General features: G+C 38.3%; 2 protein-coding genes across 5 annotated transcripts in view; one reads left to right on the top strand and one right to left on the bottom strand.

Annotated features, from left to right (window-relative positions):
- The window catches only part of ORC3 (origin recognition complex subunit 3), a 38,737-nt gene extending 37,698 nt beyond the window's left edge, over nucleotides 1–1,039 (bottom strand). The window contains exon 1 of the mRNA XM_034408949.3: nucleotides 654–1,039. Coding sequence (XP_034264840.2) covers nucleotides 654–677 — 24 coding nt within the window. The 5' untranslated portion in view covers nucleotides 678–1,039. The remainder of the gene's footprint in view (nucleotides 1–653) is intronic.
- RARS2 (arginyl-tRNA synthetase 2, mitochondrial) lies at nucleotides 806–26,899 on the top strand. Of its 4 annotated transcripts, none has more exons than XM_034408950.3 (20): nucleotides 806–1,048; nucleotides 3,341–3,414; nucleotides 3,953–4,058; nucleotides 4,592–4,675; nucleotides 5,315–5,412; nucleotides 6,509–6,564; nucleotides 7,600–7,683; nucleotides 10,219–10,295; nucleotides 10,655–10,813; nucleotides 12,397–12,500; nucleotides 13,859–13,945; nucleotides 14,157–14,217; nucleotides 15,089–15,165; nucleotides 16,441–16,565; nucleotides 17,758–17,825; nucleotides 17,909–18,018; nucleotides 19,725–19,823; nucleotides 21,309–21,383; nucleotides 23,799–23,862; nucleotides 25,527–26,899. In XM_034408950.3, exons 1-20 carry the CDS (start codon nucleotides 1,010–1,012, stop codon nucleotides 25,611–25,613), a joined length of 1,734 nt encoding a protein of 577 aa, XP_034264841.1. In that variant the 5' UTR covers nucleotides 806–1,009; the 3' UTR covers nucleotides 25,614–26,899. The 4 variants fall into 4 exon arrangements, with proteins under 4 accessions (XP_034264841.1, XP_034264842.1, XP_087738686.1 ...); XM_034408951.3 differs by having other exon boundaries at nucleotides 814–1,048; nucleotides 14,157–14,221; nucleotides 15,093–15,165; XM_087882560.1 differs by having other exon boundaries at nucleotides 916–1,048; nucleotides 5,319–5,412.
- Nucleotides 26,900–27,175: the final 276 nt, after the last annotated feature.

Genomic DNA, 27,175 nt, shown 5'->3' with positions numbered 1-27,175 from the left:
GAACTACTCAAAATTTCTCCTACCGGTTCTCCAGAACTGGTCAGAACCTGCTGAAACCCACCTCTGGTTCTGAGCCTCTTATTTCTGGCATGAACATCCCCTTTCCTGCCCCCCCAAAAGAGGTCTGTCTGCCACTCTATGAATGAGGGGAAACTTCCTAACAGCGCTATTCCATCTGTGGGAAACGATGCCCCTTTCTACTCTTCTGCCTCCTGAACATGGGACAGCAATGGGGCGACAGGAGGGTTGTTGAACAACGCAACCTGAGGGACTTGACTTGCCGAAAAGGATAGTGTCTTTATTAATGACCACATTCCACAGCTGCATTTCCCCCCCCCCCCCCCAAGGCTCCTCGCTTTGCTTTTCTCCGCTTAGTTTCTTCGACAACCTCTTCCGACGGTTTTCTATCCTCCCGGTGAGAAACAAAAACCCGAAAGGAGATGCTGTCCCTGCGCAACACAAGACAACACAACACACACAAAGTGGGAAAGCGACGAAGCTTAACAGCTTCAGAGACCCATCTGCGCATGCCCGATATTATCAAGCGACCACCAGGATCGCGAACTGAAACTCCCTCGCGGACCCGAAAGCGAGGCGTCCGTTCGATTCCTCGAGGGAGGGGACTGAATCCACTCCCTCTCCTTCCGACTCACCTTGGAAACCGAGCACGTGCTCATAGCGAAGGCTGAAACCTCCTCCGGCGCCAAGACAGACCCGCCAACATTCGTGAACGGACTTCCGGAGGGAGCCCCTTCTATTCCCCACCCCCGCCCCCCGCTTCCGGGATCAGCGACGTGCAACCGTTTCTTTCCCGCCCTGCGAACGGTACGGTCTAGTAGCAGTCCGGCTCGTGCTCGTCATCTGCATAGTCTCCTTTTGTGAGGCGAGTTCTGCGCCCGCCCCCGTTTACCAGAAAGGGAAGTCAGGCTGGAGTGGCTCCTACCCCCAAGTGGGAGGAGTTCCGTGACGGAGGAGTGGAAAAGCGGAGAGCGCCACTCTAACAAGAACTATGGCGAGGTGTCGTTTCCGGAAGTGCATTGCTGCTCAGGTATTGATCGTCCCTTTTTATAGAATCATAGAGCTGGAAGGGATCTCGGAGGTCTTCTAGTCCAGGGGTCTCTCCAACCTTTAAGCCTGGCGGACTTCAACTCCCAGAATTCTGCAAAGCTGGCTAGGGAATTCTGGGAGTTGAAGTCCGCCAGGCTTAAAGTTGCCAAGGTTGGAGACCCCTCCAGCGATGGAGCACCCACAACTCCAGAAAGCAAACTGTTCCATGGATTATTGACAGACAAACTTTATTATTTTCTTTAATAAAGCGATTAAATTAGTGGATCAGGGAAATGCTATGGATATAATTTATGTGGACTTCAGTAAAATAATGCATTGTCTTTTGGCATGCCAGAGATGCTGAAATACCTGTCTATTTTTCAAAGAGATGTTTTTTGAAAATATTTTTCAAAAACTTCCGTAATGTGGCTGCCCCAGCTCTCTGGAACCAGTTACCTCCTGAGGTCCGGACCATCCCCACCCTATTGGCCTTCTGAAAAGCGGTGAAGACCTGGCTCTTCCGGCAGGCCTGGGGCCATTGATCTCGCTGCTGCGATTTGGCGAGATCCGGCCATGAATGGTTTGAATGGGTTTTAATTGTTTTTAATGGTTTAACTTTTAATGTTTTATATATGGTTTTTAAATGTATTGTAAGCCGCCTTGAGTCTTCGGAGAAAGGCGGCATACAAGTTGAACAAATAAATAAAATAAATAAATAAATAAATGTATTCCTTCCTCGGGGTGGGGGGGAGAAATCAGGAATTTGGTAGCCCCTTTTCCAAAGAACAAGTTTTATTTTTAAACAAGTATGAGTTATGAGCTCATGGAGCTCACTTCATCAGATGCTAAGATGGGTAGGCTGATTGGGAGAGGAGGAGAAGACAGGTTGATTATGCAGATGTAAGTTACTTATGAGAGAGATTACACATGTTTATGAATTTTTAATGTTTGAAGAAAACATTGTGTTTTCTGATTCCTTTTTAAATACCCTGAAACCTTTCCACATATAACAATCTATGCTACTAAGACCTGTTTTTCCCAAAAAAATCACTTCGAGGTCTGCCTTGTAATGTCCTGGGAGACTGAAATGCTCCAATATAGCTTTGCCCTTGGTTTAAGTATTGATGTCAAATTTGTGTCTATTGATTCTTGTGCACTGGAAGATGAACACATCAAGACACATAATAATTCTCTGTAGGTACTTGCTGGGGTCTGTGATGGTGATGTTGGTATAGGGCAGTGGTGGGTTTCAAATTTTTTTTTTACTACCGGTTCTGTGGGTGTGGCTTGGTGGGCGTGGCATGGCTTGGTGGGCGTGGCTTGGTGGGCATGGCAGGAGAAGGATACTGTAAAATCTCCATTTCCTCCCGATCAGCTGGGACTTGGGAGGCAGAGAATAGATGGGGGCGGGGCCAGTCAGAATTTTTACTACCGGTTCTCCGAACTACTCAAAATTTCTGCTACCAGTTTTCCAGAACTGATCAGAACCTGCTGAAACCCACCTCTGGTATAGGGGCAAAGTAGGCACCTAGTGTTGTTGCAGCAGGGTTTGTTTCCTATATTGGAATCGTTGCTCTGTTGTTTCTTGTTGCTTGTGAAGATCTGCTTCAAGTTGGGTAGTTGTCCATATTCAGGTATGGCGTTGCTACCCAAAAGGGAGCAATGGATATTCCCTCACTTGTCTTACAGCAGCTGGACTTATCTATTCGCTTGCTTGGATTTGAAGCCCCTGTACCTTCTAGATTCAAAGTTGTAGTTCTTTATCTAAATGTTGATCTTCAATGGAAAAGATAACTCCAGTTCCACAATGTATGACAGTGGTCCCCAACCTTTCCAGCTTCACGAACCAGGAGGGTGGAGGGGAGAGGGAATGGTTGTGTGCGAGTGGCATGTGCATGCATGCGTGCACAGCTCCATTTGCGCAAGCAGCAGGCACGCACACAGCTCGCACAAATAAAGCTTTGTGCCCTCCCACCCACCCGTCTGCTGCAGGCACGCACATAGCTCACCCACTGCTTCCACAGCCCAATTCCAAATAGGCCATGGCCCCATAGTGGCTGGGGGCTTGGGGACCCCTGACACATCACATTCATTCTTCTAATAAATATTGTTCAGTTCTTATGGAAATAGGAAAGAATGATGAATCTCCATCTGTGCACTGTAAGAATGTAGCCTCTGTATGTGTTTATATGTGATAAATTTTAATGTAATGAAATAGAAGATAAAATGATGGCAAGGATGTTGTTGCCTGTTTATTCTTCCACACTAAGTTTGGCAATTTTATTTCAAATAGCTTTCACATGTTTTGAAGATCCCGCCAGAAAACCTGGTAAAATCAATCTCTGCTGTTCCAGTATCAAAAAATAGGTAGGAGATATATACTTTAGAATTCAATTTCTTGAGATGCTTTTGTCATACATACAAAATAGCAAATAAAACTAGGGATAAAGTCCTGACACAGTGTTTTAACTCATTCAGTCTCTGTTTCTAATTCGCATTATTTCTAGCATCACCTAAGACAGGAGTAGGAGCCAGCGACCTTCAGATATTAGTAAACTGTAATTCCCAGTATCCCTTGCATTGCTGACCAGGACTACTGTAAGTTGTAGTTCAGCAACATCTGAGAGACTAGAAGTTCCTAACATTTCCATAAGGCATCATTGGGCAAACAGATCTCTAAGTGCTATTTTATGGCTTTTAGCGTTTGAAGAATAGGAAACAAAGTCTAGCTTGTATATTGTTAACTGGGCATATTAGTTTCACAAATTATTTGCTGCTTCAGAAACTTTTGGGGATGAAGTTACTCTAGATATTTCCAGCTAAGTTAACTCTAAACCTTAGGAATCCTGATCCCTCTGTCACGAAAAAAGTCTGTACCTTTACATTTCCCCCCTTTTTTTCAAAGGCAAACTGCTGAGTTCCAGTTTTCTATGAGTCCTATATTAGACGCAAATTCTACAAATTACACCACTTCAGATATTAATCTTCAGGCAGAAGAGCTGGCAAACAAGGTATGTAGTAATAAGCGTTGTTTGGAAGCATCAATAAAAAGTGCTTATCAAATGTTTTATACTGCATAAATATTATGAAAAATGGTATCGTACAGATTATGAAGGCTTTGGAGGGTCAATTCTTTGCCCTGCTGTTTTTACCAGTGAAAAGAAAAAAAGCCACTTACCTTCCAACAATTGCAATCTATGGTCTTTCCAAATTTGCTTGAAATACAGTTAAATACTGTTTGCATGGATGACCCAGCTACAGTTGCTATAATTCTTGAAAACAACATTGTGTACAAGTTCTTGCTACTTTTGTCAGAAAGACACAGCGGCATTTTGGTGTGCAGGCTCCGCCCCTTTGGAATGTGCTTGCTATGTGTGCAAATGCACATAGAAAAATAACAGGCCGCTCACTGCAGTGCTGCTCTACCTCCTTGCTCTCCTTGCAGAGGCTGCTTGAAAATGTGAAGTTACATAACACAGTGTATAAGATAATTCTGCTTATTTGTGACATACTCTTCTGTCTCTATGCTTTACTTTTGTTTTAGCTAAAATGTGATGCAGTCGTGAGCCAAATCAGCCCAGGTAAAGGAACAGTAGATTTCACAATAAATCGAGACTTATTAGCAAAGGTAAGAGCTAATGTCTTATGAACTGCAGAATAGGAAAACATGCTAAATTTGAAGCTAGTGTTTTCTATAATAGATACCAGTATAGAGCATATAGTTCTTATTCCATAGTTTTAAATTAAATGATCTTCCCAAAGATGTAAGTTTAAAAAATATAAACTACATAATAAAATATAGTTTACAAATAAAATATAGTTTACGGATAAAAAGGAGTAGCAATCATCTAAAAGCAGATTTTTTTAAAAAAAATCATTTTTGCAGGAGGAATAATGTTATTTATATCAACAAGTAATTATTGACAATATTATTAATCATAATATTGGTAACGTGTTTAAAAATATAATTATATGGATATGAATGCCATGTTTTATGAACAGAGCATGGGGCAGATTGAAAAATGAGTGTTCTCAGTTCAAAAAAGTAATCAAAACTCAAAACGATGAATTAGTGTTGGCTGCTTGCTATCTGTGCACTTGAAAAGCATTTGCAGATGTCTGATTAGATGGTGTGAAGTCTTTGAAAGTTTTTGCAGAATGAGAGATTCATGATCTTGCAAACATCCATGAAAGGCATTACCTTGGTCTTAAAATGATCTCTTAATTCATTACTCCCACTGAAGCTATGTGTATTTTGCTTCCTAAGACAGTGTTGCAGCAAGTATTTGAAGATGGCTCTGAATACGGAATAAAGAGCGAACTTTTCTCAGGCTTGCCAAAAAGAAAGGTTCTGATTGATTTTAGGTGAGTATACAGGCTTATTTATTTTGGAGCATGACTAATATACCATGCAGGTTTACAGATTGGTTATGTAAGTAACCGGTCTGAAAATCAGCATTGATTCATTGGCCTAAGATTGGCTTGGTTCATTTCTTTCTAGTAAAGCATGCACTTTGGTTTAGGGAGTATTGAAATCAATCTTTTTACATCTGAACATATGATATACTCGGGTTCAGTTATGACACAATTTTGTTGTGTCATATTGCAATAAAATATAGGAAAGAACGTGAATACAGATACAAAGTGCAATTTGGGGTTGCTGTTTTTTTGAAAGACCTGTGGTTTAGCATGCAATATATGTCCTTCAGTATTGATTTTGTTCATAAGTGTTTAGTTTATTGCAGTGGAAATGCCCATGGTTCCGTTTACTCCGCCATACTATATTGCCATGATGGCAAACCTATGGTACACATGCCAGAGGTGGCACGCAGCGCCCTCTCTGTGGGCATGCAAGCCGTTGCCCCAGTTCAGCTGCGCCATGCATGAATGCGTGTCTCCCGCTAGCCAGCTGTTCTTCAGGTCTCTGCTGTGCATGCGCAGGGGGTGGGGCGAGTGCGGGGGGTGCGCGCACATGCATGGGGGTGGGAGGCCTGAGGGGGGGTCACATGCAAGGGGCTGCGCACACTGCATTTTGGGGGTTCGGGCGCTCCCGCACGCATTCGGGCATGCATGCCCACGCTTTCGGCACTCGGTCCAGAAAAGGTTAGCCATCACTGCTATATTGTTTGCTTTGATTAGTATGTCATTTGTGTTTTCCTTTACAAGCTTCACAGTGTGAGCTAAATGGAGAATATCTTTGTCCCACCTTAGCCATGAAAGCCAGCTGGGCGACCATGGGCCAGTTTCTTTCTCTCAGCCCAACCTACCTCCCTGGATTGTGGAGGAAATAGGAGGAAGCTGTGTTGGATTTGTTCACCACCTTGAGTTATTTGTAAAAATAATAAAGGGGGGGTTATAAATAGATAACAAGTGTTGAGATAAAGTCTGGTTTGACATCTCTATTCCTTTCTTGGAAGGTGAGGAATGGAATCTAAATGATGAATGTTCACATTTCTTGCAGTTCACCCAACATTGCAAAGAAATTTCACGTTGGTCACCTGCGTTCTACATTAATAGGTAAGATCTAAATATAACTAAATTGTAGCCTATAAATGAGGAAACCTTCTGAATATGATGATGTAGTCTAAGTGACAGTATTTGTAACTAGCCTGTGAACAGTAGGTGCTGATATACAAGACGCGGTGGCCTGGAGATGGAGCTCTTGCCTCACAATCAGGAGGTTGTGAGTTCGATCCTAGGTAGAGGCAGGTGTAGGGTGTCCTGCTTGGGCAGGGGGTTGGACTAGATGACCTGCAAGGTCCCTCCCAACTCTGTTAATCTGTTAATGTTAATTTTTAATCTTAGTTACTTGATATTTAGTCTTCGGCTACACGATAAGCTTTGAGCTGCTTTGAAGACATTGCTAAATGGGTATTGCTTGTGTGCATTTTGAAAGTTTCTCAGAAGGGGACCAGATTGAGATAGAATCAAAGTCTTTTAAACAATGACTTTGGGAATAAAGAAAAAAATAACCAGCTAGTTTTAACTCAAATGTTGAAAGAGCAAAACTGAATTATTTTTCATCTAAGAACTTTAGATAATTCAAAAGTTCAAAAGAAAGACTCAGAATCAGCTTGTGACCTTTCTAGATAATATATATTAAATAAGAGCTACAGAAAAACTAGAGCCTACAGGTGTAATCCGTTCTTTTCAAGCCTGGAAATTTGCTTCCTCTGATTTGTGTTCCCTTACATTTATTACTTAATGTAGATTCATAGTTCTTCTTATTAAAGTTAGGTAATGGGAACCTGGCAGGGAAGGTCACAAATGACAATTGTGTGACTGCAGGTGCTTTGATGGTTGTAAGTGTGAGCCGTTTGCCACATCATGATCACATGACCAGAGAGGTGCTGGAATGACCGGAACTTTGAGGACCAATCGTAACCACCGCTTGTTTGGCACCAATACTAATTGTATCTTTAAACAGTCATTGACTGGTATTAACTGAAGAGTACCTATACAGTGATAGAAAAGGGGGATCTGATTACATAAAATGAGCATTTGGGGATAAGAATACAGCTGGAACAAATAATTACTGTGATTTATTTTCAGGGAATTTCATAGCAAATATCAATGAAGCGATTGGACATCAAGTAACAAGAATAAATTATCTTGGAGACTGGGGCATGCAGTTTGGTAATTATTTTTTTTTAATCGATCTAATGGTTAGTGTAACATAATCTAGGGCTGGTTATTTTGAACCTTGTTATAATGAGCTTTTTTTTAAATGAAAAGATTTCAATTCTATTGTGGAAATGAATATGAGGACCCAAAGCTGGCCAAGAGAGATTGGGTCATTTTTTAAACTGAGAATATTGATATGTGCAATTTGTAAATTCCTTTGCTCTTTTGATAATTTTTCTACACCTTAATGATAAATCACTGAACTTAAATCTAAAAATCCATAAAACAAGATTTACTGTAGGTATTGAACCATCCAGTCTATATCTATACATATTTAATTATACCAAAAACAATAAGAATGTGAAGGCAAGAAACTTTTTTAATTTCTCAGCAACAAATTCCCGAATGGCCATGGTCTTTTGACTGTAACAGAGAAGGAACCAGGTGCAAGACCCTCCTATGCTTGGATTGTATTTCACATTTGTAGTGAGATTTGGATAGGTCCTAATGTTCTGTGGAAAAGTATATTATTTCAGTTGAAGAAAATAATCTTTTACTCCCATGCAAGAAACTCCCGACATTTGTTCTGGGGTCCTTTGAATTTATATGATCATGGTTCAAAACATCAAATTTTCATATTTTTTTCAAATAGCAGTGCTTCCCTGATATATTTACTACAATTAGTTTCTGTTATTGTTTCTATTGTGTCCTTCTGAAATCTGCTGGGCAAGCAAACAAAGCTTCTGTTTTTCTGCAGTTATTATTTTGAATAGGATGTAACCTAGTTTTATTAATTCCATATTTACAGTCTGTGCACCTCACAGGCTATGAGGCACTCTCAGCCTCACAGGCTGAGATCAGATAATGTCTGAGTTTAACAATTGTATTTTAGCTTTTATCACCACACTTAACACCCAGTGTGTCTTTTTACAGAGCACAAGCAATTAACCCAGAAAATCTCTGTGTTAAGAATAAATTGCTGTTTAATCCAAGAATTCACAATAAAATTAAATGAAAAAAAGATAAGGAAAAAAAGAGGGAAATAATAAAGGGAGGGTGAGAGAGCTGAAGAAATTATGTAAATAGGTAACTGTAGAATTTTTTTTTAACATTCAGAATATGAAAATAAACCATGATTTATGCAGTAAATTATTCTCCTTTAACTCCCCTGCAAAATAGTAGAAATTACTGTTAATGAAACGAAGCAAGAGTGCAAAGCAAAAGGTTTAATATTGCCCAAATCTAAGATAAATTCAGTATCCCCAGTTTGATCTTCAGGTGATCTGATCAGTATCCAAACAATGATATCCAAACATTAGATTGTGTTGGCTACCTCAGTGGCGCTTTTCATATTATTGACACAAAGGGAGTTCCACTATTCATGGCAGAATAGTCCCAGCCTCTTGTACGACACCTCTCCCTGTCTCTAATCCCCCCCTTTAATATCTACACATTAAATGGAGACATTTGTATTGTGAATCCTTAGATGACAAACAGGATTCAAGACCTTGTAAGCCAGATTCATAAACATCTGTATATGGTCATTTTTACAGTGCAGACTTCCATTGTTAATTTGTGAATGTCAGGACTCCTCAGCATCGGGAAGCTCTGCAGCTCCAGGATATTTTGTGTATTTCTTTGTTCCTTCACATATATGTCTTCCATTTTTGAAAATTTGTAGTTACTGAGAAATAGTAAACATAATTTTAAAATATACCTTTAAAAATCAATGACATAACAACAAGAAGGACCTGATATGTTACTAGTAATCTCAGTGAATTCTTCAAGGATCTCCAATTGTCTCCAGGAAGGGCCATATTTTCATGGACCTTCAAAAATATAGGGAGATGATCCAAATATGGTGGTTGGTGTGTATATTAGTTTATTCTTCTATAATGTTTGGGTTGTGTGTTTTTTAAAAAATCCTATTCTTTAAGCCAGCTCGAATAACTTTCTGATTGAGATCGCTTAGAAATCAGCAAGTAAACAATAAACATCAAGGATAAGCTGAATGGGATCCTCTTTGTATAGAAAATACTCCAAAATTAATAAGTTTCTTAGCAACTTAGTTTCCTCTTGGTTGTTTCTTCCAGTGTAACCTCTTTTTGCTTCTTCATTCCTTATGTTCATAATGCCCCCCCCACTCCCCGCACACTCCCCACCCCCTGCACATACCTTGTCATGATGTAAAAGTTAGTATGAGTAGGTTTGTGCCATTCAGGACAAATTTTCTGTTTCCTTGTTTTATGCACATCCTTGCCTACCCTCAGTACAAATCCTGTTTCAGTATTTAAGTACACAATGTATGTCCTTTTATGTCACTTGATCAATATCCTTATAGCCAGTGGGCTATAATTTTATGGGAGTCAAAATTTATAGCATGCACAAATGTGTTTTTGGTTAGTATAATCTTGAGACTTACTTTATAAATTTAGACGATTTTACCATCCACATTTTTATTACTGAAAATAGAAGAAAGGCAAGTTATTCACTGATTTTATTTTTAAAAAATTCTTTTGTTACATGAGAAAGAATTACTTTTTTCAGGGCTGTTGGGAGCTGGCTTCCAGTGGTTTGGTTCTGAAGAAAAACTAAAATCTAACCCTTTGCAGCATCTTTTTGAGGTATGTTAATATAGTGGCACTCTATTAAAATCATAATGCGAATGCCCCTAAATGTATCAACCCTTCAATTCTTTCTTTTTTTTAATATTTTTATTTTGCTTTCTTGTTTGTATTGCCAGACTTCTGGAACAAAATGAATTCCTTAAAAATGGTAAAAAAAACTATTGGGGTAGTGGTCTTTCCTTGTTGAGCTTCCTGTGATCCTTGCCATTGTGGTGAAGATTACAGGATTTTGAACCTGGAATGTCTTGAATACAAAGTAAAGGGTTCACCATGGGCTATTGTAATTTTTTGTTAATGGAGAAGACTTTCAGTTTGAATTGTCCTGTATTTTTCTTTTTTTAAAAAAAAAATTACAGGTTTATGTACAGGTCAACAAAGCTTCAGAAGAGGATGAAAATATTAAAACTCTGGCACAAGATTTCTTTAGAAAATTGGAAGCACAGGAAGAAGAGGCTGTGTCATTGTGGCAACATTTTAGAGATGTTAGCATTGAAGAATATGCTCGGGTGTATAAGGTGCTGACTTGAATCTTTTCTTTCAGTATTTAGGAATTATCACAGTCTACGTATAACAACACTTGAATATCTTTGCATTTCTGAAAAATGTGCATCCTTAGAATTCCCTGACACAATATGATTCAGGCCACTATATGTTCTACTATATAATTTAGAAAGAGAGATAGTTTTATTTTAATCAGTGACCAGCTTAGAACAACCAATAACAAAATCCAGCAATAGAGACATAACATACTTAAATAAAAATAAAACAATGCAGCATTGGTGCATAGGAACGTGGTGTATTTGAAAATTAATTAAGAAAAAATAGCTAAATTAGTGATAAGTGAAGTTTATTAAGCAATAATTGACAATGTAGAAACAAATTGCATTGTAAAATCTAACAAAATATTCATGATGAGTTATAATTAAGATGATCAAGGATAGATGAAACAGATGTAAAGAGATATATGAAATGGATAGGTGCATGTCATTTGGAGTAATACAGTAGTGGCCAAAATTGTGGAAACCTTTTGGGAAAAGTGTGCATGTCATTTGGAGTAATACAGTAGTGGCCAAAATTGTGGAAACCTTTTGGGAAAAGTGTATTTTCTAAAACTAGCTAATAACGCCACTTTTTTTTGGAAGTAGTACCATAAAATTACGGTATATATCAATGTAAAGATAATTTAATCAAAAATGTAATGCAATAACTTTTATGAAGGATTTGCTATTAGAATAGCAGTTACAGTATAAAGAAGAAAAGTGAAACACGTAGAAAAACGAGATATACAAAAATTATCACATCAGTTAATACTTATTTGGGTAACCTTTAGCATAAATTACGGTCTTACAACATCTTCCCGTGGAATGAACCAAGTCTTTTAGTTCTGCAGCTGTTATAATGTGAAACCAAGATTGAATGATTGCTTCTATTAACTGGGTTTTATTGCTGGGTTGCTTCTGACTAACAAGTTTCTTTAGTCGGTTCCATAGACTTTCATTTGGGTTAAGGTCTGGGCTATTCCCAGGCCATTCCAGCAGTGGAATATGCTTATCCTGAAACTCCAAAAAAAAAAGTGGTGTTATTAACCATCAAACCTCAAAAATACACTTTTCCCAAAAGGTTTCCACAATTTTGGCCACTACTGAATAATATTCTGGTGCATTGTTTTCATTTTGTTTTTTGTTTCACATAGCCTGCACATGGAACCTTGCTAATTTAGTAGAATATCTGTAGGATAGAATTCAATATAAAAAACCTTTTGTGAATTAATAGCATATTAATGGAACAATAATATAAATGTCAGCAATTAATTTTGGCAAAGTATTGTAACATTCCTACATGACAGAATAGGATTTTCTCTTTTTTTTCAATATCTCTTGATTTTCTTTTTAAGCTCCATTTTCATTTGCTGTGTCTATTTTGGTTTAGTCTCTAGAAAGTCTTCAAGCAGGAAGCCATCAGAAATGCAGAGATTACAAGGCTGTGCTGAGTGGGAATTCTGGGGTTTAAAGCCTTTTGTCAGAAGGGAATGGTCTCATAGTTGACATTATTCTTGCTGATTGTAATTATTTTCCTCTTTTCTTGATGGATTGTCCAGCGTCTCGGAATCTACTTTAATGAATATTCTGGAGAATCATTTTATCAAGAGAAAAGTAAAGAAGTTCTAAAGAGGTTGGATGCAAAAGGACTTCTTACAAAAATGTATGAATAGATTCTTATTTCCAGTTTTTTGAAATGCCTGTTTCTTTGTCTTAATGTATTGTATGTTGAGTGCAAGCTATGTCACTTTAAAGCTGGACCATTTGTCTGAACTATATTTTTAATATTTGCTGATTTAAATAACTAACAAGTTTGTTAATACTGACATGCAGATACAGAGGAAAGTTTCACTCAGAGATACTTTATTTGGGAAGGGGGCAACATATACATCTTTAAGATGAGAAATGGAATCTGAAATGTTTACAAAACTTGCAGGCCTGAGGTAAATAATGGTGAACTGCCAGCTCCTCATACTTCCATATGTACCTTTCCTTCCATCCAGCAGACAGCATAGGACAGAAGAAAAGTCATCAATACCATCTTCGACATTCTATGGTATTTTTCATGTATTACCTTAAAGGTTCTTTAGGACAATCTTACCTAACTAGATGTCTCCAGATCTATGGAGCTAAAGCTTTTTTTTTCCCCAGCCAGAACTAACATTGGCCAAACTGTCTGTGAATTCTGAGATTTTTTTTAAATCCAATCTAGCCTCAAAAATTCTGTAACACAAATAGGAGTACATGTACACAGGAGTACAGTTAGAATATATGTGAACTGAACAAGATCTTGTGTTCAGATTTCCTTCTTCCTTTTCTTCCTTTGCCATTGTAATTTGTAAAGGAAGGTTATTTCCCCAAGATCTATATTTTTGCTGTGTTTTAGTTCAAACATGGTGATTTAAAGTCATTTCTGATTAAGTGCTGAAGAAGCTAATGTCAAATCTTCCTATTTTAAATTTGATTCATTAAGCCAGCTTTTATTTGAATCACAAAACCTATTTTGCGTGTAGTAGCAAATAAGAAGTTGGGGAAAACAAACTACAATGTATTATCCCAGCAGCTTTGGAGGTGGGGGAATCTTTTGTACATGATAATGAAATGCAATAATGAGAAGCCCTTTGATGACCGGGGGCTGTTTTTAATGTTGCCCAGTTGAACGAGGGCTGCAGTAGGTAAATTGGGGCTGTATTATATACATGGCGCTGTGACTTTCTTTTTTGTTTGGGGGAAAGCACTTTTAAAAAGCACATTGAGCTTTTTTTTCAGGGTTTACAATTGCCTTTTTTATTCCCCATTAACATTAAACCACAACTTCAAAGCATTTTTATATCTTTCTTGCAATATCCTTAAATTGTTAATTATTGACATACCAGAACACTATCTGTCTGCCTGTCTGTCTGTCTAGCTATCTATTATCTAGCTAGCTAGCTAGCTGGATGGATGGAAGTGGATATTAAGAAAACCATTACAATTCCTTCTTGCAAGTAGTTTGTTCAATGCTTTTTTCATCATTTTCAGAGAAGGAGTAGGAAAAGTTTGTCTTTCTGAAAATGGAGACCAGGTTGCTGTGATGCGTAGCGATGGAACTTCACTTTACTTAACAAGGCAAGCATGTTGTGTGATTGTTTATCAGTAAACAGCACATTATTTCAACCCTATTGATATATTTAATAGACTATTGCTGGTGGACAGATATAATCACAAACTGCTTATGATTTTGAAAGGTAACATAGAAGTTTTTTTAAAAAAATAAATAAATAAAATAAATGAATATTTCATTTGGAGGATTTATCAGTTCTTCATGTTTCATTTCCAGAGATCTTGCTGCTGCTATAGACCGAATGGAAAAATATAACCCTGACGTTATGTTATATGTCGTAGGTATTCTATGCTTTATATAAATGGCTTTGGTAGACGATGAAGATGTTAATGTACTTTTTATAAGTATCTTAAGCATTTTAAGAAATTTTATTAGATTTGAGCTAACCATTTCAAAAGATAAGTGTTTTCTAAGAAAATAATGATATCGTAATATGCTGTTCACCAATAAAGGAGAATATTTGTAACTCAGGTTTCTATGGCCATATGCTGATCAGTCCCAACTTCTCTAAGCTTGATAGGCACTGCTGGTAGATTCAGGAAACCTGCAATTTAGTGACATCAGATCAATGTCTTGTTTGACAAAACTAATCTTTTCCAACCAAGTGTCCTTTAATTCCTTTACTGTAATTAGGTTGGACAGTCATCTCTGTTTACGGCAATTATTTTTTCTGCAGTCCTAACTATCCGTTGAAGTCTGTACCTATCCTGTCTAGTTGCTGTACCAAACCAGATGGTTATAGATGTACAGATGACAGATAATTCTTCTGTATAACTGTATCAGCAGCTTCTTGGACAGTTTGAGCTTTCTGAGTTGATGCAGGAAGAACAATCACAACAAAGAATGTTATAATATGAAATAATATATTACTATTATAATACTAATATACTATTATGATATGATATAATACATTATAATATATTAATAATATAATATGAAAATCTTATAATATGAAATATAGATAAGCCTTCCATTGTCCCAGTTATGATTTGAACATCGGAACTTTTTCTATTTTCCGAAGAAAACTCACACGAGATAAATCCAATTTTCATAGCATTATTTTTTTCCTTGGAAATCAACTGTGACAATGCTTTTTGCATTTGATTGTTATGCACTAAATGACTAAATTGTTTTCCCCCTTTTCTAAGACAGATAAAAGTCAGAGCTCGCATTTTCAACAGATGTTCCAGATTCTGAAATTACTTGGTTTCAGTTGGGCAGAAAGGTAAATGTGAACATATCAAGACATTTAGTTTTTTAAAAAAACAAATAAACTGAACAATGGTATTTTTAACATTAGAAGAGGAAAATGTGACAAATCAAATGTTCTAAATATTTATATGGGCAGAGTATGTCTTTATGCCAGAGTAAGGCTGTGAAATGCTATTAGTTCTGTTTCCTGTTGGAGGGTTAATTGGTTGCTTGTAGAATGTTTCAACAGCAACCACTTCATTAAGATTCTCATTCAATATTGAAGATATGAATCTCAAAGAACATTTTATACTTAGGAGAAGACACCCTTGTATTGAACAAACAGCAGCAGATAGGAGAAGGTGAAATTAATCTTTTCTAATGTAAATTACCACATTGGAAAGTGATTGATTTGTGGTTAAGCAAATATGAAGTTGCTCTTAACTGATTTAGGTTAAGCTTGTAAGATGAAAATAAAAATAAAGTTGGTAATAATGTGTGTGTGTTCTCTTTGTCTTCAGTGTATAAAGGCACATTGTTGCCATGTCAAGCTTTCCTACAGAATTATTGAGATGGTAAATTTTCCTGTTAAAAATATAGTTCATATTATAGCTATAGCATGGGCAATGGAAGAAAGAATGCTTATGTAATGTACACATGTGGATATATCTGGTATCTAATCCTTTTTTGGAGGGAATAAAGTCTGAAACTGTAAAGCAAACCTCCACTCCTATCGGTACATGTATTAGAGTAGAGTATGAGAAACTATTCTTGACCATGAGTAATATGTACGTATAGAGCACTTCATACTTGGATTAGTAGTTTATTTATTAGATTCATATTCGACTTTTCATTTAGAAGCTCAAAACAGCATTTACAGCATTTCCTTCACCCCTTTCCTCTCACTTCAGCAACTTCTGTGGAATAGAGCTTCTGTGGCTGAGGGCGGAAGTAACGTATTTTTCAGAGATCAGGTTTAACTCTAAAAGTATGAAAATGCCATTCTTATTGCGGGATATGTTCAGGGGTGGGTTCTACTTACCTTTACTACTGGTTTGCACACACACTCTTCTGCGCATGTGCAGAAGCATTTTTATGATGTCGGGGTCGGTGGGCGGAGCCTCCCGCCGGTTTTACTACTGGTTCTATAGAACCGGTGCGAACTGGGGGCAACCCACCACTGGATATGTTCGTAGTTTCTAAGGCGGAGAAAATGTCACTTTTTATCTATGATGTATATTAGACTCATCAGTTATCAGAAGTTGTTGAGCATAAGATGGACTGATGTTTTTGTCCTCTATGTTTGTAGGTGTCAGCATGTACCCTTTGGGAGGATTCAAGGCATGAAAACTCGACAAGGAGAAGTGATTTTCTTAGAAGATGTTTTAAATGAAACTTGTTCCCTGGTATTAGAAAGACGTGCCTCAACAAAAAGTTAGCCAATAAATTTTCTCTGTTAAATTAATATTTTATTCTGATTCTAGAAAAAAGACTACAAGTATGTGTGCTTCACCACTCTATAGGGCAGTCAAAGCCACAATTAATTCAGCTTCTTTTGCTTTCCATATACGGACCTCTTTATTTGTAACCTATATTTCAATCTTTAAAAGATCTTTTAAATCTTTAAAAGATTACTAGATCTTTAGAAGATCTAGTAATAAAATATGTTTAAGTAATCAGGAAAATAATTCAATAATTTTATCATTCTACTCTGAAGGCATTCTGTCAGTCAGTGAAATTATATCCTTTTTCAAGACTTCTTTGACTAATTTAGTTTTTTCAGTTCGTATTTATTTATTTATTTACTAATAGATGATACTTTACTATTTTGAAACATTTTGCATTATTTATTCTTTTCTGTATCTATCAGTTGTAGCTTTAATATCTGACATTGCTTGGATTAGGTCTCTAACACAATCCCATTCTAAATTATTTCTCTAAAAGATAATTTTCACATGTATTGATACCCAGTATAGAGTTGGAAGAATATTGGAAACTTTGAACAATTTAAAAGACTTCTACACTCATTTTGAAAAATGAAGTTATTTAATCATTGCTGATGCCACAGTATGTTAGAAATGTATCCTGCTTCCCCGAAAATAAGACATCCCCTGATAATAAGCCCAATCGTGCTTTTGAGCGCATGTGCTAAAATACACCTTCCCCCCGAAAATATTTAAACACATGTGTCCCATTTCCCCTGGTTAGGGTTAGGGAGACAGAGCTAAAAATCAGGTAAGACAGACGGCAAGAGGAGCCCTGTCTTACTCCACGTGCCCCAAAATAATAAGATCTCCCCAAAAATAAGGCCAAGTGCTTATTTCGGGGTTCAAAAAAATATAAGGCAGGGTCTTATTTTCAGGGAAACACAGTAAAAGGAAGCTGAATCTCCAAGGGGTTTTTTAAATAGCAGTGGGATACAAATTTAATAAATAAATTACAAAATTATGTATATATGTTTTCCTGATTTTGTTAACCATAGTCAAGATATGACAAAGAGCATGTTCCTATTATCTCCTATAACTAAATAGACCACTTCATAAAGAAAGGTTTCAGAAGCAGCTTCTACCAGCAGCCTTCTGTATCTGTTGGTGAAATAACGGCTTTTCTCCTTTTATCTGGTCAGCCACAAAAGAATGTGACAATCCTCCTGAGATCGCAGAACGGATTGGGCTCGCAGCACTTATCATTCAGGTCTGTCATCTAATCAATGGCAAGATCAGTTTCAGGCATGCTGAAAGCTATCTACAAAGTTCTTGAATAATTTGTCATTTCAGGACTTCAAAGGCCTTTTATCGTCTGACTATCGGTTTAACTGGGATCACGTTCTTCAAAGCAAAGGCGATACGGGTGTCTTCTTGCAATATACACATGCCAGGCTGCACAGGTATTGAGGGATGATTTGGGCCCCATTTTTTTCTGAGTTGGCCTTCATCTGGGTCAGAATGAAAGTTGTCTGCAAGCAAAAGGGATTGGGAACTTTTCTGCTGTAGCTTCAGTGTGCTTAAATAAGATGAAATACATAGAGCAGGCAAGTGGGCAAATTTTACTAAAGAGTTCCATCCATTTCATATAATGAAACTTTTTCCTTTTGTTCTCCCAAAGCACGTATCTGCTTTGAAGAGTTCCCATAATTCCTATGAATACAACCATAGAGTATTTCTGTATTTCCATAGAGGCTGCAAAAGAATTTTTAGTAATAAGAGTCTAGTTCTGGAGTATAGTAATGGAAACAATCCTAATTTTAAACAGGAAGCAGAACTCAATAGAGTATAAAAAGAATTAACCATTTTAGATTTTTTTAATGTATAGAATATAATATATAATCCTGCTATAATTGCCCTATTGTTTATATACAGCCCACCAAGAAGCAAAGAACTGCTTTGAAGATTTGGTAGTTTGCCTTTCCCTTTTCTTCTGAAACCACAACTGTGCAATAACTTTTTTGCCGTGATCAGTCAAATGCTTGTACTAATGTACCATTTCCACAAAACAACTGAGGTCCTTTTAAGATTGTGCTGTGCTATTTTATTTCATTCTTGCAAGATTTGGCTCAGTTGAAGTGGAACAAGTTTAAAGTCCAAGTGTTTTGCTTCAGTTATTACTTTCCTCTATGTTATCTTAGGGATGTGGTGGCTCAGTGGCTAAGATGCTGAGCTTGTCGATCGAAAGGTCGGCAGTTCAGCGGTTCGAATCCCTAGGGCCGCGTAACAGGGTGAGCTCCCGTTACTTGTCCCAGCTTCTGCCAACCTAGCAGTTCGAAAGCACGTAAAAAATGCAAGTAGGAAAATAGGGACCACCTTTGGTGGGAAGGTAACAGCGTTCCGTGCACCTTTAGTCATGCCGGCCACATGACCACGGAGACATCTTCGGACAGCGCTGGCTCTTCGGCTTTGAAACGGAGATGAGCACCACCCCCTAGAGTCGGGAACAACTAGCACATATGTGCGAGGGGAACATTTACCTTTATGTTATCTTAAACAAGGCATTGCATGTTTGGTTGCTGATGAGTACCGAGGAAGTGTTATTTTATTATAATGATGGTTTTCAGATTTTAGACAGATGCCTAAAGACTTTTCAAATTTTATAATACAAGTTTATTCCTAGATACTTGCTGCTGCACTATTAATGGATTAGAGACCTTCCCCCTCAACCCATTCTAATTCATAGGGATGTTGTAATGGGTAGTCCACCAGGGCCTGGTGGCTCAGCAGACTGATAGCATTGTGATTAACACTAGCTGTCTGCAATTACTGTCAGTTCGAATCTCACCAGGCTCAAGGTTGACTCAGCCTTCCATCCTTTCTAAGGTAGGTAAATTGAGGACCCAGTTTGTGGGGGCAATAAGCTGACTTTATATAAATATACAAAAGTATGAAGGCTATTGCTTAACGCATTGTAAGTCGCCCTGAGTCTCCGGAGAAGGGCGGCATATAAATCAAATTAAATAAATAAATAAACTGCATGGAGACTCTGTGCTTACTGACTTGAGTTCCTACAGGAAAGACAGCTTATCAATGAAATAACCAACGCCCCATTTCAAAGGTATTTTGACCTTCAGTGTTACTGACAGTTTTCTCTTCCCCTCCCTAGTTTAGAAGAAATATGTGGTACTGTCAATCAAGGCACTCCCGTGAACCCTGCCTGTTTACAAGATCCATTAGCAATATCCGTACTTCAACATCTTCTCAGGTACTTCAGCATATTCTCAAGTTTCTAATGCAGTCCTTGTACTATATGGAACAGCACTGAATACAGTTTATATGCTTCTGTTAATTATGTTTGGTCTTGCTATGCAATAGTTCCTGAAGACAGTTAATTGCCTATCCAAGTAGATAACTGGTTTAGAATCAACAAAATGCTAACTGTAGCCTAGAAAAGTTGGAAATAGAATATCACTGTTTGAAGTGTTTTTACGTTATTTCCTTGCTAAAAGTCTCCTTAGAATCAGTCTAAGGAAACAGCCAGAAAGCATTAAGTATGCTTTATATTCCATTGGCATCTTGTTCATCTGTGATGCCTGCAGAAATGGACTGTGGTATTTATTAGCTATTACTGTTTGGAACAGCAGGCATTTTAAAGGTGCCTCAGGCTATTCATGATGTGCAGCATAGTGCCATATACGTTAAAGTGCAAGTGTGCCCAGCTGCGCTTATTGAGTTATAGGAGACCTTTTGAAGTAATATTTACCAAAAATATATTTTAAAGATGTGTAAATGTATAAAAATGGAGGGAACACAGAATAGCTTGTTAGATTTCACAACTGAAGAGGAAAGAGCAGACGAGGGCATTTACCATATTTTTCAGAGTATAAGATGCACTTTTTCCCCCCCTAAAAGAGGGTGGAAATGTTGGTATGTGTTATACACCGAATACAGCCATTTTTGGCCTCCCGAAACCCTACCCAGCTTGTCCCATTTTTGTGAAAAATGGGCCCGTTTCGCCTGTTTGTCACAAAAACAGGGGCGTTTTTGCTCTCCGCCAGCCCCCAGAAGCCAGCCCCCCTCACAAAAATGGGCAAAAAACAGGCCCATGTTTGTGAAAAATGGGACACACAGAGGGTTTGGAAGGCCTGCAGAGTGCTCCTAGGGGCCGGGGAGGGCAAAAACTTTTTTTTTTCTTACTAACCTCTTCGAAATCTTGGTGTGTCTTATACACCGCTGCGTCTTATAGTCCAAAAAATATGGTTTGTAAGTCACTAATTAGCTATTAATAAATATGGGATTCTGCTACTGCACCACGGTATTTAAGGCCAGGTTTGAAAGATATTTCAAACTACATTTCTCTCTCTCTCTCTCTCATCTTCCACCATCCCCCATGCTAAAATAAAAAAGAGAAAAAATGACTGTTATTCCAGTACTGTATTCTCAACAAATACAGGGCCATTTGAAGCAATAATCTAACCACCTTTTCAGATAAGCAAAATGGTGGTTAATTGTATGGCTGGTACTAAACAAAAGCTAGTGTATAGATAGCAGCTATTCGACAGTATTTTTTCCCGGAATAGTTACTCCAACTGTGGAAGTTTTAATATGCAGCCCTTCACTCAAAGAGGCAGGTATACTGAAGAATCTGATCTCATATGACAGTAAAGCTGGAATAGAACTGAGATGTGAATGTGGCTTTTGTTGTTTTTTTTTATCAAAAGCTCCTAAATGTGTTCCTTTCTCCCTTCAGATATGATGAAATTATTTACCAATCTTCACAAGATCATCAGCCGAAGCATATTGTTAATTATCTATTTAAACTCAGGTAAAAGAAACAAATGTTGAACAGAACAGATACATTGCTTTTAAAAGTATTTAGCCTCAAAGCAGATAGTTCGATATAATCAAATTCAGTTTTTTCAAACTGAAGGCTTCAGTGTGGTGATGAGTGGAGATGTTGGACTAGGCATGAGGAGATTAAGATCCAAGTCCGTCCTCAACCATGGAAATTCATAGATGATTCTGAGCCAATCAGTCTTTCAGATCTATCTACTCAAAGTCTTTGTCTTGGCATGAAACAAAACTCATTCAAAAAACTCTTTTTTCATTTTTACAATGCCCATAAATTTCAAAATCAGTACCTCGTTAGATCAAAAAATAGTATATGTTCTTGAAAACCTTCAAGTGTGCCTTCTTTTAAATAATTTTGCTTCGCCTGGCTTACTTTTCAAGCTGTAGGTTAACGATTGACTGATGATTTACATAATATCAAAAAGGATGTGGTTTCTGCAAACTTCATTTTCCTATGAAATATTCCAAATGCCTTAAGCATTTTGCTGAATGCTGTATATTATTGGCCTGAATCACTGGTGGAAAATCAGTTCATGAGAAGCCTTTGGACAAAACTGTCTTTGTCAAAATCCGATGACGAACTTTCCAGAGATCATAAAAAGAAACTAGTTTTTCTTGTTGAGATACATTCCATTTCTAAACATGACATTTCCTGGAACAACCTACCAGAAACAGGAAAACTTTTTAAGACTGGGAGCAAAATTATACTTTTTGTGATTTTAATGGTATTTAAAGAAATGAACACTGCAGCAAAATCCTACCTGGTCTTTTTATTCTCCCACATCTGTATTTTTCATCCCTTGCAGTAGTTATTCAGCATCTCATGGGTACTGAGCATGCTCAGTCTGATTGGGCTATTTTATCCCTAGAGCAGGGGTGTCAAACTCAAGGCCTGCAGGCTGGATCCAGCCCACAGGGTGCTTTCATCTGGCCTGCGGGGCTGCCCTGGAAACAGCAAAGGACCGGCCCGCAGTGCCTCTGCCAGCAAAAACGGAGTTTGAGAGAGCCGCATGTGGCCTTCCCAAGCTCCGTTTTCGCTGGCATAGTGCTAGCAAAACAAACTACTAGCAAAAGTGGCATTTGATCACAAGGCAAGGAGGCATCAAGAAATGTTTCCCCTTTTGTATTTGAGCATCCAAGAAGGGACAGGAAAGGAGAAAGGGAAAAAGGAAAGACAACGAAAAAGAAGATGGGAAGAAAGCATGGAAGGAAAGAGGGGAAGGAAGAAGAAAGGAGAATGAAGAGGGAAGGAAAAAGAAGAAAAGGGAAAAAGGAAGGAAGGAGATTATAATGAGAAGGAAGGAGGGTGAATGGATCTCCCCAGTCCTGCCCAGGCCACCACAGGTGTCCCCAACACAAGTGATGTCAAGCTGGCCATGCCACCTCTGGCCCCCCTGAGGTCAAACACAACCCTAATGTGACCCTCAATGAAATCTTGTTTGACACCCCTGCCCTAGAGTCTTACTATCCAGGATGCTTTTATCTCGTGTACGTATATGGAATAATTTTGTTTTCATAGATACCTCAAAGGATGAAATTAAGATCCATATATGTTATACTGTGCAGCAGATGGGCTTGGATATAAAGTTGACATTAGTGAAAAGAAAAAAAATGCAGCGTTCCATTAATTACTGTGCACATGGTAGGTCAAGACTAAATTGACACACCATTACCATTAGAGAAATATGTAACGCATTTACCTCATTAGTGAATTAAGCCATGTTATAGTTTTGCATAATACATTGACTCACAATCTATCCAACCAGGCTACACAAGTCACGAACAGGGCTTAAACTAATTGTTCAATTGGTTGTGCATATATAATCACTAGATGTTTAACTGAGCTGGCTATACAAGTTACAGGAAATCAGCCAATATATAAGGTAAATTCAATTTAAAGTGAGTCAGCACAGCGTTTCCCGACCTTGTGTCCTCCGGAATGTTAAGACAATAATATCCAGAAATCTTATTGCTTCTGCCCACTGGGAGTTCTTGGAGTTGTCCTAACATAGCTAGAATTTACAAGGTTAGGAAAGGCTTTTGCAGCAGAGTATACAAAGGCCGGATCAGTTCAACACAGAGCAAGCTTGGTTATGGTGAGTGACTATTGTAGAGCTTGAACAAAGATGATGAATGTGGATTTTTTCCCCCTCAAACAACACTCTTCTCCTTGGTCAGAAACAAGGATTAGCATCCTCTAGCTAACAATGGCAGTTCTATATGCTCCATAGCCCTTGCAGTGTTTTGCCAAAAAAGATGTTCTTTTTCCTTCTGAAATTTAAGCATGTGTAGCTCACCTAGAAATCAGCACTACTTTCTTTGTGGCTGCTTGGTTTAGGGTTGCTCTCTTTTGGAAAGTGTGTTCTCAGGCTTGGTATTTCTGTTTTAGTCATTTAGTATCTGCAGCTCACAGAAATCTCCCTGTGAAGGGCAGCCCTCTGGAACTCGCTCAGGTAACATTAATTTTATTTTATTATTTATTAAATTTATTGAATGTATATGCCACCCATCTCATGATCCAGCTTACAATACAATAATAATTCTCAGTGTTTGAATGTAATTTGTTATCCCTAAGCAGTAAACCTGGAGAAAAACCTCTTGTGGAAAGATTGCTGTTGAAGGGTGGAATATGAGTTAAAGGAATAAATGAATGGCGGGGTTTTGTATCTGGAAACATGAGAAAGGGAAGATAAAATTATTGCAGTAGCTCAGCTTGTGGACTAGGATGCTGTTCTTTTGAAGGCTGTAATATTAAGAGGCCACAAATCAAAACTCAGACCGTTCTTATATCCATCTACAGACAATACATGCAAAGTACAATTCGGAGTAACAGCTGACTGGGAACTCTAAGAACAGTAAACCTAAAATATTCCAGGTTGAATATTTTAGGTTGTGCATCACCGGCTAGATACAGGATAAAGCCATTTCATATCCTTGTAACTTCCTATGAAAAACAGAAGGAAACCTTGAAAAAGCAGCTTTGTGCTGCATGAGCAGAAATAATACATAAATGTGCATCACTAAAATGTTTTATCTGGACAGGGTCTCTGACACCTCAGTAGAGCAAGAAAACAAAGGTATTGGATGCAGGTTTCCACCCCCACCCCCACTGAGAGGAACTTGATGTATGTGAGAAGTCACTAGGCAGCAGACAAATATTCAAGTATATGCAAGAATAAGGTTAATGATTATTAGGGAAATAGATGTACATTGATGCAACATGAATAGTCAATTTCTGAAAGTGGGACCTCCCCTAAAAACTGCATCCAGTTTTGGTTACCACACTATAAAAAGATGTTGAGACCCTAGAAAGAGTGCAGAGAAGAGCAACAAAGATGATTAGGGTACTGGAGGCTAAAACATGAAGAACGATTCCAGGAACTGGGCATGGCTAGTCTAGTGAAGGGAAAGACCAGGGGAGACATGATAGCAGTCTTCCAATATTTGAGGGGCTGCCACAGAGAGGAAGGGGTCAAGCTATTTTCCAAAGCACCTGAAGGCCAAACAAGGAACAATGGATGGAAACTGATCAAGGAGAGATTCAACCTAGAAATAAAGAGAAATTTTCTGACACAGAGAACAATCAACCAGTGGAACAGCTTGCTTCAGAAGTTGTGGGAGCTTCATCACTGGAGGCTTTCAAGAAGAGACTAGGCAGTCATCTGTCAGAAATGCTATAGGGTCTCCTGCTTGAGCAGGGAGTTGGACTAGATGACCTACGAGGTCCCTTCCAATTCTGTTATTCTATTCTTCTCACAGAAGAAGAAACTACTTGCATCAATAAAGTGGGAAAGTTCCCGTGACCAAATAATGTATACAAAATCTGCTTTGTGCTGATGGCCAGGGTCTCCTTTGGGGAAGTGGAAGAAACCTGGAGGAAATAAAAGAAGCAGATCCTCACAATGATCAAGCTGCAAATATCTTACATTATATATATAATGGGCATTTTAATCGTTCTTATTTTAAAATGTTTAATATTACCAACATTTTGGTAATGTTGGGGGAGGGGGCATGAATTCTGCCTGCTGCTTTCATAAGAAGCAAATGACAAAAATTTCCATTTCTTCTTTATCCCTCCCCCCCCCCCCTTGTGTGTGTGTGTATGTGTGTTTTCCAGGCAAGACTCTGCCTTTTTCACGCTGTTCGGTCTGTTCTAGCCAACGGAATGAAGCTTCTAGGAATCACACCTGTAGATAAAATGTAATGAGGCAACTTCCTTGATGCTGTTTCTATGTATCGCTTATGGAGATGATCTGATCTCCGATTTGGACTTTGTGGCCTTTCCAGAGTGGTGGGAATATTCGGAAGCCCCTGTGACGTGAATTTTTCTTCTCTATAATAAAGCCAGTTCCAGGTTTTATTGGTATTTGAATTAAATGGCTGTAATCCACCCACCATGTGGACCAGGCTGTAGGATTATGGCTTTGACCTGCTCTGAAAACCACTTGGAAATTTCAGTAGCTGTGCAATTGGCACCAAATAATAGTGCTTAAAAATTAAATTTTTGATTGGCGTAGGAAGCTAATGCCTCCTAAGGCAGCATTTAACATCCAGCTGCCTGCAATTACTGCAAGTTCAATTCTCACCAGGCTCAAGGTCGACTCAGCCTTCCATCCTTTCTAAGGTGGGTAAATTGAGGACCCAGTTTGTGGGTGCAATAAGCTGAGACTGTATAAATATACAAAAGTATGAAGGCTATTGCTTAACGCATTGTAAGCCGCCCTGAGTCTCCGGAGAAGGGCGGCATATAAATCTTTTTTTTTTAAAAAAAAGCCATTTTGTATTTTTGCAATACAAAGCTTTATCATTATGAGAATATTAGACCTATGGAGTGGGGTTTTTTTTCCTTTTTGTTCCTCATATGCACTTGGCTTGAAAGGTGGGCATTTTTTTTTTAATATATGCAGTACATTTATTTTTAAAAGCTATCTTGCCATTATGAGTTATGGAAATCCTGTGGATGCCTTACCTGGTGCTTCATCTGACTTTAAAAACTTTTCAGACTTTCTTTTATGAAATAAGATGAAGCTGCTATGCTCCAAGGAAAATCACCAGCCTCTACCGGTAAAATTCTTTTAAAAAGCACCCTGTGGGCTACCTGTACATTTGCACAGTAGGCCATTGCAATCATGTTTTATTAAAGAACACCTGCCAGCCCTGGAAGCCATCTTTTTCTTTGGATCTTCAGGGCTGCCACATTTAGTGCTGTGGGAAACTGGGAGGGGGGATTGCATGGAGTGGTGGAGATATCTAGCCATAATAACATTCCTTCCTTTGAGAGTCAAGGACTTTTGGCCTGCACCTGGAGTGGCATGACTGGGAGGCATCTCCAGTTGGAAAGGTGCATTGATTGGATCATGTGATGGACATGTGGGTGCAGGGGAAGGGACTTGCACTTTCTTTTGGGTGGGGAAAACCTGGAAGCTTTCAGATTTGGGTTTTCCCAGATGTGCCAATCTGACATCTCTAATAAAATGGAACTTTGAGGAACTTCTAGCCTTGGAGTGTTCTTTTGTTGGGAGGTGTTACTTGGAACCCTGACAACACCATGTTTTAAACTACCTTATTTTTTAGCTTTTTGTTTAACCTACTTTTATTATTTTTATAAATAACTCAAGGTAGTGAACATACTTAAACTTTCTCCTCCTGTTTTCTTTTGGATACCAACTAGGGGTAACAAGGCAAGCACATTCCAATATTGGGATAAATGTTACAGTAGCCTAGCTACCCTAATCAGTGATGGGGTGCGTGGATAGGATATCTATA

This window comes from Pantherophis guttatus, chromosome 1 (genome assembly GCF_059756535.1).
Source record: "Pantherophis guttatus breed Tessera chromosome 1, ASM5975653v1, whole genome shotgun sequence".
NCBI lineage: Eukaryota > Metazoa > Chordata > Lepidosauria > Squamata > Colubridae > Pantherophis > Pantherophis guttatus.
Note: the sequence above shows the minus strand (reverse complement) of the source record. Positions and strands in the feature narration are given on the sequence as shown.